This window comes from Cariama cristata, unplaced genomic scaffold (assembly GCF_000690535.1).
Source record: "Cariama cristata isolate BGI_N322 unplaced genomic scaffold, ASM69053v1 scaffold15465, whole genome shotgun sequence".
Taxonomy (NCBI): domain Eukaryota; kingdom Metazoa; phylum Chordata; class Aves; order Cariamiformes; family Cariamidae; genus Cariama; species Cariama cristata.
The window spans coordinates 49,478-65,885 of NW_009618307.1; the positions used below are offsets into that span (position 1 = coordinate 49,478).

Consider the following 16,408-nt stretch of genomic DNA (forward strand, 5'->3'; position numbering starts at 1 on the left):
GCCTGCTGAAAAAAAAAACCTTTCTTGTTTTATTTATGTGTAAGGTCTAAATGGTAAATACTGTCTTTCGGTCTCCACAGAGTTAGATATTCATACCTTTTTGGAGACTGTCACTTCCTGATTTACATCTAGAGAGACAGATAAATGCAATAATGTTCATAAATTTAAAATGTCCTGAAATTAGTTAAGTCACTAGAATTATAAAAAAACCCTTGCCCTTTAAACTTTAAATTACCCAATAAGCTGTATCACTTGGTTTTTATTTATTTGTACAATTAGCTAAAATACAGAGTTGTGTTACATGATTATACTGAAAGTATTAGTTACATTTATTTAGATGTGAGAAAGTCTTTAATTGGTTCATGTTATTTGCTCCTGCTTACCAGCATTCTTCTTTAAATACAATTGGCAGTGTTCCTTTTAGGTTATTCATAACAACACATCTTTATTATCTAAAGAAAAAAAAAACCACCAAAAAAACCCCAACACATACCTGTCTTCATATTCTTAGGAGCACAAACTGGTTTTTATATTTAGATTGACCTGTTTTCCATGAGATGTATTTGACCGTATAATGGTGTAATATATAACTCATTAGCTTGCATGCAAAGTGCAGCGCTGGTATTATTAATGCTTGCATTCTTCTCATTTAGTCATTGTTAAAGTAAATCTTTATTATGTGGACAGATGGATGGGGGGGAGTGATGCAGTTCCTAATGAAGAGCAGTAACTTTAATTGGAGATAACTAGGAGTCCAGATCAACTTACTTAGTATTCCTCCTGTTTTTCTGTCAATTCTTGCTTTAGTATAATAGGAAATGTGGATGCTGAGATTTCTTGCTCTTGGTAGACATCCATTCTCTATTTTCCCTCTTTTCCAGTGAAAACAGAAACAGTATCTAATTTTTTATTTTTAGCTGGGATCTCTGTCCATACCTGTTCAGTAAAACTCCAGGGATAGATAAAACAGGAAAGGTGATTCTTAGTCTCCTTTCCATCCCTTCCCTTATACCTAGGCCATCTGGTCACCAAGCAAGTCCATTGCCAACTCAAAAACTGCTTCAGTTCTGATTATAGAGATGATCAGAACTTAGATAAATTCTGTAGATGGAAACTAAAACTAAGGAATTCAGATGGATATAAATACCCCAAAGCTAGGTGAGCTACTAAGCAATGATGAGTATATGGCAAGAAATTCTTCCTGTAACGGTCTATTTCACCAATGCTCACTATGGAATTGAGGGCATCCAGTTTCTTCGTAACAGTGAGCTGTAACAAAGGACAGAACATACAAACCAGCCAGATACTGGCATGCACTGGTGGGACATTTAAAAACATTGCTTTAAAGCTTCCTTTCTTGCATTCTGCCTTTTTGAAAACAATTTCGGATTAGTTAAATGGCATTTCAGTAGTTATTCACAAAGGACGCTCCTGCTGAGGAAGAAATATACCCTACTGCAAAGGGGTAGGAAAAGCAATGGTTATTTTGCCCTACTTTAACCTTTTGATAGGCAACCGGATTATTAAAATAACGTGCACTTTCTGTGGACAGGTTATGTTTCATGTTCTGAAACATTAGGGTCTTAAAATTAGAATATTTTTAATTACAGTAGTTACAAACCAAGTCAAAGTCTACACAACTCAGCCAATTTATTTGGACTGGGCTGAACAGAACTGTGTTTGAAAGGAAACAGTGTAAAGTATTTTGAGGCAAAAAACAAACGGGAACTAGATGATCTGTAAGGTTCCTTCCAACCAAACCATTCTATGAACTCTGACTGTCCATGAATAGTTAAGACACGGCTTCCAAATCCATATGAAAGCTTTTTATGTGCAGCCAGAACAGAGCACATGCGTTGTGTTGGAATTAAATGTTTACGTTTATTAGTCTCCTCAGTGGATCTATTCCGTACCTTAAGGTAGAAGAGCTCCTATTGTGCACTGGTGACTTTTGTAACCATTTATTTCCTCCTCCTCTTTATATTGACATAATTCTGAAATAAACCTACAAGTGTCGTTTTTTGGATTGTTGTTTCTTCTGTAGTCTGACAGCCACTACTCCAGCCATTCCAGCAGCAATACTCTCTCCAGCAATGCCTCCAGTGCTCACAGTGATGAGAAATGGTATGACAGTGGAGAGCGCACCGAATCGGAGCTGAACAGCTACAACTACCTTCAAGGGACTTCAGCTGATAGTGGCATAGATACCACTTCCTACGGACCTAGCCATGGCAGCACTGCCTCCCTGGGGGCAGCAACATCGCCCCGTACAGGGCTAACAAAGGAGAAAGTGGCACCGCTGTGGCATAGCTCCAGCGAAGTGGTCTCCATTGCAGACAGGACATTAGAAAAAGAGACCCACATGGACCGAAAGACCGAGTCTTCACTGAGCCTGGATATTCACAGCAAAAGTCAACCATCCTCCAATCCTCTAACAAGGGAGAACAGTGCTTATAGTCTTAGTGATGCTGTCTCGCATACAAGGTAATTTTCACCTCTTAGGAGATTGACTCTTCCACACTCATTTTCCCAGTCTCACTCTCTAACCTATCAAAAGTGAGAAGTAGATGTTGAAGACAGAGGCTTCTACTTATGTTAACTAGTGTTTTGAAAGATCTCACTGTGCAGAATGCTTGAAAATTAAGACCACCTTTAATCTTTGCATCTGCTACTGCTTATAACGCTAAAGAATGTCTTTGAGAGCATATTCCATACTGCTGCTACTAAACTAACATGACAGACATGTGTCTGATGTGTTCATAAGGAATATCTTGCAACAACTGTAGTTCATATGTGGATCAGAAAAGAGATCAGTCCATTTTATTAATGAACAGTTTAATATGGGGTTCTTTTTTAGTCTTGGAAGTACACATTTCAGATGTTTTGCATTTTTTTCCCCAGTCTTTTTGTTTAGAAATCTGCTTGCAGTCAGTATGATCAATACTGACAGCAAGTTGCTTGGGAGTGCTAGCATGTAGATTTTAATCTCATTCTGCTGCAAGCCTGTAGGTATGACACATTACAGTCACCTTCCCTCTCTCCCTCAGTTTTGCCACTTGTGAAATTGGCAATATCAAGTATGTGTATAATGTGCTTGAACACCTCAGATGGAAGATACCCACTTTACAAGTTAATCAGAACTGCTAGAGACAGAAAATATTTTAAACCATTTTCCTAACCCATTTCCCAAGAATTATTTAGTGTGCTTTTTGAAAAATACTCATACTGTGTCATACTAGCAACAAGAAAAAGACACAGCTCTTTCAAGGAAGGTGTGTGATCATCATGATTTGTTGGCCTTGTGGAGCCTGACTCTAGCATTTTTCTTCTTAGGGCGCCTCTGTTTTGAGTGTGCAGCTAGAATACTACAGACTGTAATTCTGAAGCAATTTTTGGTAATCATTTTGAGCAAAACAACATTTGTGCAAGGCTAGATGTTCATCAGACAGTTCAACAACTCCTAGTACAGTAGCTGCAAATAGGGGGTTGTCATAGAGACGGTGATGTAGTGAATGGTCTCCATGTACTTTGTCATGGTAATTTTGACTAAGTAATCTGTTAATGGTGGTCCCGCTCTGGTTTTCTGCCTCTCTCGGCCATTTTTGGCACTAAAGCTCATATTCAGTTGGTATAAATCCCACCCAAGTCTTTTGAGACTGGTGTTTCCAATAGCTATGCATGCATGAAGGACTTGATCGAGTCTGTACAAAACACTGTGCCGAGAGGTTTACTTAGATTTTGGGCAATGTTAGTATGCGCTCCTTTCTTGAAGGTAAAAATCTATATGGTGGAAGAAGCCGAGAAAACTTACATGTGACTCTTGGAAGCTTTGTTGTAAAGGTGTGCCTAATGGGAATGGCATCTTTGTACATCTGATGTTCTGGTTTCCTCTTCTCTGAGTGCCCAATAGGGTTAGTTCAGTAGAAAAGCCAAGAAAATTTAACAGAAAGAAACATATTCTTCGCAGGGCAGGCATAGCCTGACAGCTCTCATCTGTCTTTCATGGATATACTTTGCAACCTGATTGCAAACTTAAGTCTAGGATGTTGTCTCATTATTTATTATATGATAACATTGTGTCTCCAAACATGGTATTTTCTCTGGTTGATTTGGATTAATTTATGTGATGTTTCTCTGATGATACTGAAATGATTCTCTACGTGTTTTTTGGGGGCTGTTACTGAAATTTCCAGATAAAGATTCCCTAGGCTTTATGCTAGAGAAAACAGGTATTTTTTTTCCAGTTTCATTTAAAAATCAGATATTAAAAATGGAGCTCTTGCAAAGAGGAGTAGTAGCAATTTGTAGAACACATGGGGCATGATACTTGAGAAATACTGCAGTCCTTTCACCCACATCATTTATTTTGGTGGAGAAGAAAGACTGACTTGTATTCCTTCTTTATTACTTATTTTTGAAGTCTGGAACATGTGCTTGATGCCACACAATAAAGCAAAGGCACAGTCTGGACTAAAAAGCTTTCATTTTTTTCATGGTATCCTCAGTTGGTGGTTGCACACTGAACAGCAGTGCTGACCTGAGGAAACCCTAGGTCCAGCTGTCTGCTCCCAACTCTCCCATGGCTCTTTTTGTGGAGGCACAACAGCTTGGCGCTGGAGGCTTGTTAGACTGGCACTTCCAAAATGTAACCACAGCTGCCTGCTTCAAGGAGGTGAGGGAGGCGAGACTAAAGGATGAATATGAACAGGCTACTTTTCCTGAGAGATGAACAGCTTAATTGGTGTGTTTCTCCAGCGGTTTCTACCTTGTTATCCTTTGTTGCTTCTCACTTGTTTACCTTTTGCCTGTGGATGCCAGAATGTCTGTAATATATTGAGTCGGGTTTCTGAGCAAGAAGAAAAGGAATTTGCCCCTAAAAAGAACTTAGTGACAAAAGAAAAGAAAATAACCACAAATTAGAGTGTTTGTGTCTGTAGAAGACAGGAGTGTTAATTAGTGTTCAGATCATTTGATGGTGCATAAAAGACCTTGTACCTGAGAATTGGTGGCAAAATGTAAATTATAGTGATTATCTTTTACAGCAGAGCTTCTGGCTGGGTTTTATTTTTCTTCTCCACTCCCATTCCCAAAGTCCTTCCTGATGATTGTGCAGATTTCTTATAGCATCCCAGGAGAATTGCGTTATGTAGGCCAGTAATTATACAGAATCATTATAGCTGAATGTCATTAAATGAAGCCATATGCGCTGATGGCATGAATTCCCTAGGAAAAAAATAAAATCAAACTTTCATTTCCACCTAAACTATATGGTTTCTTAGGATCCTCTTACCAAAAATAAAAGGAAAATCATGGCTATTTCTAATCAAGCAACTTTTTCATTACTTCTAATAGTTTTAAGATACTTAAAATACTATGTAATGATTGTAGAATACTTTTATGAATGGCTCATCTGCAATTCTTGCAGATTGTCATGTAGTAGTCAAATTTTTCCTTGATTTCTCAGTAATTGAGGTGGGAGGTGGGGGCCCAAGTGACTATCTCTGTGTTCTGAGAATGAGGACTGAATTTCTTCCAGATGTAATCAAGCTGGTCCAGGTGTCCGTTACAGTATGAGGAATCCTCTGTATACTTCCTGGTGCTGGACACTCTAATAACTTCCCATCACGACCATAGTGCTCCAGCTTCGATTCAGTTTTTCTAGAGTTTATCCAAAGCCGCCTGCTCTCCAGATATGCTCTCAGTTAACAAGTGTGTCTCTTTATCTGTCAGTATCCTGTTGGCCTGCCTGGGTTTACTTGTAGGGTGAAAAGCTTCAGTCATATCCACAGTTCTGTGCATAATTCCTGAAGCAGATTATCCTCCCAAAATACTATATTGTAAAACCACAGCTCAAGATATGGAATACACTTTAAAAAAAAGTGTATTTAAAACTGTATGCTAAGTTTCTTGCTTATTTGCCAGGCTACTCTTGGCATTTATTATATGATATATATTATAATAAACATTGAAGTAATAATACTTAAAATATACAATGTGTAGATACAATATGATATATAATAACATATTACAATTATTTTATTGTATATACATATGCATTTTATATATAAATTTTATGTAGAGTATACTGAACATCATTTTTTGCCCTCTTTGCATGGTAATATTAAGGATCAACACTACCAGCCTATCTAGGAGTTGTTACTGGTTTTTATCAAGAAAAGTTTTCTCACAACTAGCACTTCCTTGAAAACGGCCTGATGGATTAAAGAATTCTGAAATGCAATCAGAACTTCCTTTTTCCTACACTGAAGCAAAAGACTTCTCCACTTCTTCGGTGTACTTAGAAGGGGGTAAAAATGGAAAGAAAAAAAAAAACACCCCCAAAAAAACCCACCGTACATTTTCTTTAAAGATGTGCATCTTCCCCAAATCTTGGTGGTTTAATTTTGTGGTGGTGATGCCTCACAGATGGACTGGTTTACTCACCATGTGTAGGAGTTTTCTTTCATTATTGAAAAAGGAGAGAAAAGGGGGAATGTAGAGAAATTTACTGCCTGTCCCCGTAGCTCTTACTTTTCTCTGCTTGCTTACTACAAATTATGTTTACTTATATCTGCTACAAATACGAAGGTTGTGATGTGCAGTGCCAAATATACGGGCTTGATGGACAGGAACATCTCTTCTTGTGTTTTCCCAATCTGCCATTTTTGTATGGGCCTTTCAAATGTGCAGATGGAGGGGAAGGAAAAAAGTAATTCTGTGATACGAAATCTGTATTATTGTCATTTGATTTACTTACACATGGGGAGATGCATCTTAACCCTGATGTGAGGGACTTCACAGCCATCCCAGCATGTTAGATGGAAGCATGGACTGGAGCAGCTGGTCCTGTTTGAGGTGGGAAGACTACAGTCCACTCAGACTCCTCATTAAATCTACTGCACTTCGCTGTTGGGACTCATGGTGCTTAACTGGAGCCACTGGAAAATGAAACGTAGTTGAAGGTGATTTTTTTTGGTTTTTTAGACTCCATCTGTTGTCAATGGCAAAAGAGGAAAAACTCCAAAGCATTAATTCTTCCTGTGTATCTGAGATACCTAATTTAAGATGAGGAGAATCACCTCCTGAGGATATTTCTCCATTGACTACAGCAGGAGCCAGACAAGTGGCATAGATTAGATAATTGAGTTCTATAAGGCTAAATGTAGGTGAGATTATTTTCCCAGGTGGCAACATAAATTTAACCTTAAATTTTTTTCTGTTTCAGTAAGATGTGAAAATGCATTGTTTATCAAGATACGAAGAGTGGTGAAGAATTTTCTGTTGAGCTAAGAAAGAAGAGATTATTCAGTGACTTTATTCAGCCTTCCAGCTAGTTTTTATTTCTCAGTCAGAAACTGTTCTTTACCATGGGCCCATCTGTTTCAAATTCCTTCCTTGCAGTATTGGATACAGGGCTGAAAATGTGGCTAAGTTGTGTAGAGAGCTGATAGAAAACTGGTTTCCAAATATATAATGCTATTTCAGTACTAAGGCTGTACACAAAGTTTTCTTGTAACTGTACTTAGAAATGCCTAACCTTTTCAGGTTGTTATAGTAAATATTGTCTTAAGCCTTACTGCTCCTGATATAATGCAAGTTCATCAGATTTGGATATCAGCATAACTAAAGAGTAGCTCCCATCTAAAGCCCCCCTCCTCCTTCCAACAATAAGCTGCAGTTGGTCATCCCAACTCTTTTTTCTGTCTAGACAAATTGTGATATATGTTAGGAACCTGCTCAAACTTCTCAATTTAAGAGTCTTTTTGCAAATAGTAACTGCTTTTCAGGCACAATCCAGGAAGCCCTCTTTTGAAAGATGTGTGGGTTTCTTCTTTGGTTTGTTGTGGGGTCTTAAAGAGATGTTTCCTGTTGCGTAAGTTCCTTCAAAATATGTTTTCTGCCACAGCCAGGAATACCAGCAATAAATTGGACTTGTTTGTGTGTTGTTTGGTTTATTTTTTTGCTAATTCAGCTACAGTCTCTTGTATTACTTTTAAGCTGCCTAATGACCATGAACCCTAGATTTCCCATTTGTGAAGGGGAATGAGGGGACAGTGGTATATTGCATCCTTAGAGGTTGCTTACAAAATTTTTCATTACTACCAGAGATGTTTTTAATGAAACATTGGTGGAAGGCCCTTAAGAAGAGCAAAGTGGTTTTGCTACTCTACTCACTATTGATGAGAGAAACATCTTGTGCCCAGCATTCTGCTTTAAATATAGTCAAACAAGGTGCATATATACACGTTTGAGGCAAATTTTGTCTTTATTATGTTTTTTTCCTAGTACCATGAGCTCACGACACTCTGCCAGCCCGGTTGTTTTCACCAGTGCCAGAAGCTCACCTAAAGAAGAGCTTCATTCTGCTACTTCTCCCCAACTTGCACCTTCTTTCTCCTCCTCCTCTTCCTCCTCATCTGGTCCTAGGACTTTCTACCCTCGCCAGGGTGCTACTAGCAAGTATCTGATTGGATGGAAAAAGCCAGAAGGGACAATAAACTCAGTGGGGTTTATGGATTCAAGAAAGTAAGACTGTTTTTTGGTTCTCTTGTTTGGTTATTTGCTTTAATTGTAAAGAAGCATTGAGATCTGTGACACTTCTCTGCATAGAAGAGCTCAAGACTATTTAATAGAATGCTTAGTCTTCTGTAGAACTTAATCTGCAGTTAGGCTTAAATATTTGTTAGCTAATTTCATTCCCTGATAAAAAATTTTTTTTACAAGTTGTCATTTCTAGAGAGCTTATGGGTTTCAGTCCTGTTAAAGCTTGTCTTTCCTTAGGACTTCATAAAGGTGACTCAAAATGCTATTTGAGCAAATATTAAAAATCATCTTAACGTAGAGCCTGAGTTTTCCTTAAGCCTCTCATCCATGTAGTAGTACCATGCATGCTGTGCATTAGCTCTGTGGCACTCGATGTTGTCTTGTTAAGATTGCTGCCAATATCCAGTCTAACTGGCTTAAAGCAAGCCAAGAGCTCTCTGTGTTACAACATGCAACCATCTCTGTTGGAAGAGAAATTGAGAAACAGCTTACTAGTGAAAATACTGTTCCTTTAAGTCTAATATGACTTGGAAAGCAAGTGGTTCAGAAAGCCCATTTCAAAGTAATTTATTCAGCCCTTCTTGACTTTTATTGGGTCAAGCACAGTATCCCTAGATGATACCAATAACTGGCTGTCAAAAAGAGATGGTGAAACTTTGTGATAACTGCATTATAAAAAAACAGTTGAAAGATTAAAGAAATTTAGTGATTTGCTGCTTTTGGGTTCATTGACAACATTTATATTTTTTAGTTTTGTACTGAACACGTTATTTTAATAGATTCAGTCCCTTATTGGGAAAATGTATTATTATAACCTTTAAGTGTTTTGCTAGTTGATGTTTACAAGTTTATTGCTTCAACAGGTATTCGTTATGATGAAGCTCTGCTGTATTAGCGAAACTCCTTCCCTCCTCCATGCCCCCAGCTTAGGTTTTTTCTTTGAAAATCTTGAGGGTGCTATAATTCTTGTTTCATTCATGCCTCCTGCCCCAGGGCTTTTGAGACCTGAATGTGTCTATTCCATTTCATTTAAGACGTCACCAGAGTGATGGCAATGAAATGGCCCACCCTCGGCTGCGTGCTTCAGCAAGGGATCTACGAGCATCACCAAAACGAGTATCCAAGTCCACCGTTGAAGAAGAGCTGAAGAAATTGATAGATCTTGATAGCCCAACACCTGAATCCCAGAAGAATTTTAAGGTATGTTAAAGAGAAAGTCTGTCATCTGGCTCTCTCTTGTCACTGTTATGTGAGACCTGAGAATACCTGAAGAGCAATGCACAAGTCCTCTTCTGATCCAAGTCATAGTTCTGTTGTTACAAAATAGAAACATGTAAAGTTACACTTTATAAGAATTTGATGATTGGGTTCATTGCTGCCTAAGCACATCAACTAATGCAGCAAATGCTTCACAATTTGAGAGGGGGTGAAGGCCATGAAGCTGTAAGATTTCTGTGCAGAAAATACTGGGTGCTTTCAAAGCAGTCAAATCTGAAGCGTTCATTCATACGGAACTTACTCGGTTGGACTTTGCATTGGACTGAAAGAGTTTCTCAGATATGATCTTTTCTATTCTCACCATAACAGGAGAGTAAAATGCAAGGCATTACCTGAATTCTCATCATTGAGAGAAAGTCATCCATTTGTCACAGACTGATCTACTAGGAAAATACATTTGGGGAACAGTTTCATTATTCCAATCACTGCGATGTTATTGCAGTTTTGTGTGCAAATTTAAAGAGACTAGTATGCCAAATTGCAAAGAACGTTTAGGACTGCTGACTCATGGAAAATCCTGCAGTGTTGTCTTTGCATTTAGATTGTTCTTTTCTGATTGCATCGCTAGACAGTGACTTGTTGACGGTATTGAAACTCATTGCAAAAAGCATGCTTTTACGCCTCTCTGATGCTCCCTAAATGTAAGCAAATATTTATACAAAATAAATAAAAGCATTTCCCGATGTGTTTCAAAATGTGTATAATAACACGAAAGTGCATATATTAATTTTGAAGAGAATGTCTTGATTTCTACAGTCTCCATGTGCAGTCAGTGCTCAACAACTCAGGCTCATCATCTAGAGCCCCAACAGTTTCCACAGCAACCATGCAGAAGAGAGAGCAGCAACTTCTTTTTTTGCTTGTAAAAACCCAAAGTGGCTTATTAAAACTTCCAAGCGCTAGGTTCCGTACACAGGTTATTTCGGATGTTACCTTTGAGGCCGGAGGGAAAAAAACCTTGCCAATGGCAAGATACCTTTTTCTTAGGTTTGTGGTAGTTCTGAGGGGAGTGGGACATGGGAGTTGCAAGTATCTCCTGTTGGTTGTTTTGAGCAAGAGGATTGTTCTCCTTCCAAGAAATTCCATTCTGTTTAAAGAGGTGATCTGAGGACCATGAAAAGTGTGTATGTTCCTAAGTTTGTTGTTCTGCTTTGGAGATGGTGAATCAATTCTTACCCTGATCTTTATTTCCTGGTGACTGTAACAAGTATGTTAACTCAGGTTACACTATTGATAAATTTCAGCAAGTTAATAACATTCTATCACACCAATAAATTAAATCGTTTCCATTTTAAAAGTAACTGTCATTTCTGCCCACTGCACGATTTATATTTCGTCTTACAAAAAAGTTGCTCTTACAGCATAAAATCTTTTGTGTAAAAAAAAAAAAGGCATAATGGCCTTCGTTAGTTCACTGCACAAAGACCAAAAATCCTCCTCCTTCCTGTCTGTTGGATGCCAAAGGCTTTGTTTGCTAGTAGAATTTGTTCTAGGCTGTGATTTGGTGTGTCTTGTGCATCTTTTTATTATCTTCCCAGCCTTCCTTATCTCCTTACCTACTACTTATGTCTTCTCAGACAAGTCACCCTTCTTTTTCTCTTCCCTCTGCTCTATTACCAGAAGACAATTCCTGCTCCTGTTGCCTCTGTTCCGACTCCACTAGATGTTCATATGTGTGTAACCTTTTAATCTCAACGTCTGACATTAACTGGTGGCTCTGACTCCTAATTTTTTTAACACTAAGTGAACTATACCAACCTTGAGTAAATGCTGCTTAGCTTAGCAGCTCTTTATTTTCCTTTCCACTTCAGGGCAAGTACTGGGAGATTTCACTGGATCATAACATGAACCTGCTGATTGAGCTTTTGCGTTTCAGAATAAAAAAGCATCTTGATCCTCAATATAACACAGTGACAACTGTACCAGAAGTTGACATCTCTGTAGTGTTAACTTTATATGCAGGGTTCATACTGTGATGGGAATGTCCTGAGGGAGGCAATGCAGAAGGGAGAATTTGACGTAATAGAAAGTTGGCATGGGACTTGGCTTCTCTTTCCTTCCTTGTCTTTTGATGACAGCAGGTTTTTGGAAGTAATCTTAATTGTTTCTGATCTTTAGTTATAAAACCAAAATGTGCAGCAATCTTTTAATATTAAAAATTTGTAACATTTTGGAAAAAAAAATTCTAGCAGATTGTCTTTGTACAGTACCAATAGTTCCTGCTCCACGCTCTTCTCCCACCTTGTAGTGTGGGATTTTGATCACAGGAATAGAGTACTGTCTGTTTAAACATTTATTTTTTTTCCCCCTCTCTCTGAGAAGAGAGAATTATTTTTATGTGCAAATGAGCAACTCTTTATAATGTTTAATCATTCTTTCTGGAAATAGTATTATCTCCTTTTTTGTTTAAACTTGCTTACAGAGCAAATGAGAGTGGTGAGGTCTTCCTTTCTGTTTGCCATTTCTCCATGAAAGCCTTTGGACCAAATTTCAACTGCACCATAAAGAAATGTTATGTCTTAGGGATAGTTATGTTGCTACAGGTTTCATGAAAATCTGTGTGTCTGCTGATGGGAATGGTTATGCATTCTTTGATAGCAGCTCGCTGGCACTGGCCAGAGAGCGCATAACTCCAGGCTAACCACAGCATTGCTTTCTCTTACCCCCAGCATCATCCCAGCTTCCTCCATGCTCCACGTAAGACACAAGTTGTCTTACTCATGGACCTATTTACTTAATTTTGATTCAAATCCTTCTGAAGAATCGAAGTGGTGGTGGGTGTTCCTAGTTGTTCAGTACTACAAGACTTTTAATTAGTTGGCATTTGCTGGTGCTCTGCCTCCAGGAAGACAGCCTCCCCTGGGTACAAGGATGAACTCTTCTTTATGCAGCATTCAGTCTGCTTCTGTAGACATTATCTTTGCTACACATCAGCTCTAGAATCCACAAGGGCTGCCTGAGATTTCCACTTCAGGAGAAATCTGAAAGGTATTTAAAAGGTAGAATGTGAGATAGGAAAAAGAACTGAAGTAATCTGCTTTGAAGGAGATTATAATATATATATGTCTTTTTTAGCCTATCTACTCTGAAAAAATACTATGTTAACACTTGCTTTCTTATTAAAAAAAAAAAGTTTTTTTTTAAAAAAAAAATTCAACGTAAACTTCAAAAGTTTTCTTTATTGATTTTTTTTTTCCTCATTTCTTTTTATTTGTTTTTATGAATGTATAGTCACACACTCTGTCCTGTCAGTCTCCCTTTCCCAGCACTCCTACCACAAGGCGTGCCTTGCAAAGGACTTTGTCAGATGAGAGTATTTACAGTGGTCAAAGGGACCACTTCTTCACCTCACGGGCCTCGCTCTTGGACCAAGCCATGCCAAATGATGTCCTGTTCACCAGCACGTACCCTTCTCTCCCAAAGTCGCTGCCATTACGGAGACCATCATATACTTTGGGAATGAAATCACTACATGGTAAGTGTATTTTCTATTTTTCTACTTTCAGAGGAATCCTTTGTGAATCATCTTAAGGGAAAATGTTTGTTACAGCAGTTAGTACTTCCATCTTGATTTTGCTAAAGTCAGGAGAGTCAAGTCACATGCCTGAAATTATAAAATAGGATGGGAATTTTTTTTCCTCACTTCAGTGAGGACAGTCATACAGTTACCTTGTGGAGGCAGCACAAAAATTTGCCTCATTGGCTGTAAGTTTTCACCATTTCTTCCAGGAGTCATCTGGACCAGTTGGACCACTGCGCAAATAATGTGTGCTTGGTTATCCACCAGTGACAACTTTGTGTCATTTCCTTTAGTGAGGGATTATGGGAGCAAAATACTATGATATAAAAGTGGATAAATGCTAGTGGACATTTGGATGTACAGCTACACCAGATACAGCTTTTATTGCACCAGCTATTTCTAAATTCAGTCCTTTACCCTATTCATTTTACAGGACTTGAGTTACTTATTTTAGTCACGGATGAACAGCTAACAACAAAAAGTTACTTGGTAAACTGCTGTCAAGAAGGCACTCAGCTTTCCCCCATTAGTTTACTGAAGTGTCTCAGTAGGGTTATCTGCTAGGTTGTGTGTTGCTGCATGGTGAATGTCTCACTTGGTGAGAAAGGGAATTTTCACAGGTTCCCGCTGTACCTCGTAACTAAATGTGTACTAAATGTGTTTTCCAGAAATAGAGCTAGATCTCACAGTGTAGGATTCTGCAGTGTTTTCTGAGGAAATACATATCTGCTCTGATTTATTCATGTTTTGGTATGTTTCAAGAGAAAAACACAAGGCTATCAACAGATTCAACTCACTAGAGTGGGCCCTAAGCACATTCTGTATTTAGATACACAGGATACATTTGACAGTGAGGTCTGCTGAAGAAATCTATTTTAGATTCTTTTTATCTGTCTGTGATCACCAGGCATCAGTTTTCAGTGTTGAACCTGACATTTTCATGAGCTGTTGTTTCTGTGTAACGTGTTTCTTGCGTAAGAGTTAGGAAACAGAGCTCTCTTCACTTCTGCTTTTTACATGCACTAAAATAACTTTGCAGACTTGGTTACCCTTGTAACTGGATGGTGGATTTGGCTTCTGAGGGCTTGGGGTCAGAAGATTAATGATGCTATCTGAGCAGAAGTGGAAAGCAGCACTTCGTCTCTTTTCATATAGATGCCTGTATTTTCCAAAAAGAAAACCACAAAACCTTTCCTTCCTTAACTGTCACATTCTCTTCCACTCCAAACTGATTACTCCTCCTAACACATAAGCTTTCTACATTTGTCAACAAAACAAGATTTTCAATTTTCTATAAAATGTAGGGCCTGCATGATAAAAGGACCAGCTATTTGAGTGGCACACGAATTCTCCCCCCTGCCACACTTGCCTTTGCTGAGAGAAAGATTAAGTAGAGCTGCATATTTAATACCACAAGTATTTGTTGGCTTCCAGCTATTCAAAATTCTTTTAATTCAAAGATCTTAATAACAAAGAAAAGGCATTCCAGTGCACCTTCATTTGTTTTGAAGAGGGAAAACAATGAGCTAAAAATACTCTTATTTACTCGTCTGTCTTAATTAACAATCTAACTCACACTTTTAAAACAGGTAATTTTTCAAATGGTTAGTTTCTTCTTCTAATTCGGTGTATCTTTTCACTAATTGTAAATATTTTCATGTTAAGAACTTCCCAAATAACTGCCCTCTTTGGGGAGATAATGTGAGAATCCTCAGTGTTAGTATTGAGCTGAACTTAAGTTTATAAAAATTAAAAAAAGAATCAAGTTTTTTGAGCAAGGTAGTGAATGTCGTGTAGCTCTTCTGGTCATTGTTTCCCAGGCAGCAATATTATTTAGCTGAAGATACGAGAAAGTTATTTTAGTTACTGAAGTTATTTAAACTGTAAAAAAAAAAAAAGGCAAAAATAAGCAACACAGCTAATGGCATTTGGCTTCCAATGGGCTTGTATCCTGCCCACAGGCTGTCTTTGTGTTCTCTGCTCCAAAGAGATTCTTCTCTATTGTACCCTTCTTCTCTGCAGCTTCCTCCCAGGAACCCAGTCCATATTCTCACCCCTACACCTCTGGTGCTTCTAATACCACCTACAAATTTTTCAAAACTTTCTTTACACCCTGACAGAGGTGTCACCGTTTAAGGCTGGGCCGGCTCTTAAAGCGGGTGGCAGACGCTCTCTGTTAATGCCCTCCCTCCCCCCGGGAGGGGAAAGGACGGAGAAAAGGGAGAGAGATCTACGGGTTGGAAGTGAAAACTACTTAAATAATACAATAATAATGGGAAATAGTATAAGGTATTAATAGTAACACTACTAATAATAGAAATAAGAGGAAAAGTATACAAAACCAATACTGAGTGTCCCAATGACGGCCGGGGGATCGCAGTCCGCAACCCACAGGGGCTCAGCAGGGCGGGCACCCGGGCGTCCCGGACCGGACTCGGACTGCGCAGCCGACAGGAACCGGATTCAGGAATGCACGGATCGGGGTCGGAGGCAGGAGAGCGAGCAGGGTCCCACAGGGATGGCGGCCATGAAAGAAGAGAGCGATGCCCTCGTGATCCCTTAGCTTTATACTGAGGATGACGTGGATGGGATGGAATACCTCGTTAGTCAGTTTTTGGTCACCTGTCCCATCTGGACTCTCCCACAGGTGCGACCCTTTTACGACTTTTTGCTTGCTTAACAAAAGAAGGCCAGCAGTGGCTTTGGTTCTCACAGAGATAAGTATAAACATGGGCCTCTCTGCGTACCAATCCTACTGATACTTCAGTAGCAACTATAAAGAGCGAGCATTATCAGGCCTGAAACGCAGACAGTGTCTGAAAAACATGTAGCTGTACTTTCAGAAAGTGCAGTTACTTAGAAGGGACTTAACTGAAAGAAAAACTCCTGAAAGGAGAAAATAGCCCTGTTTAGCCAAACCAGGACAAGAGGGTATGAGGAAGCAAATTGTTGCTCCTTCTGAGCTTATGCACGTGCTGATTGACCAGGCGTTCCACATTTTTTGATTGTCCAGCCAGTAAACTAAAATAAAGTAGATAATTGTTGATTCACAATTTGGTCTTTCCC

The 16,408-nt window shown here is 38.8% G+C and overlaps 1 protein-coding gene across 1 annotated transcript in view; it reads left to right on the plus strand.

Moving 5' to 3' along the window:
• Positions 1-16,408, plus strand: part of SIPA1L1 (signal-induced proliferation-associated 1 like 1) — a gene marked incomplete at its 5' end in the record, with an annotated part of 66,166 nt that overhangs the window by 44,706 nt on the left and 5,052 nt on the right. The window contains 4 exons of the mRNA XM_009700821.1: positions 2,045-2,484; positions 8,287-8,526; positions 9,579-9,744; positions 13,054-13,297. Coding sequence (XP_009699123.1) covers positions 2,045-2,484; positions 8,287-8,526; positions 9,579-9,744; positions 13,054-13,297 — 1,090 coding nt within the window. The remainder of the gene's footprint in view (positions 1-2,044; positions 2,485-8,286; positions 8,527-9,578; positions 9,745-13,053; positions 13,298-16,408) is intronic.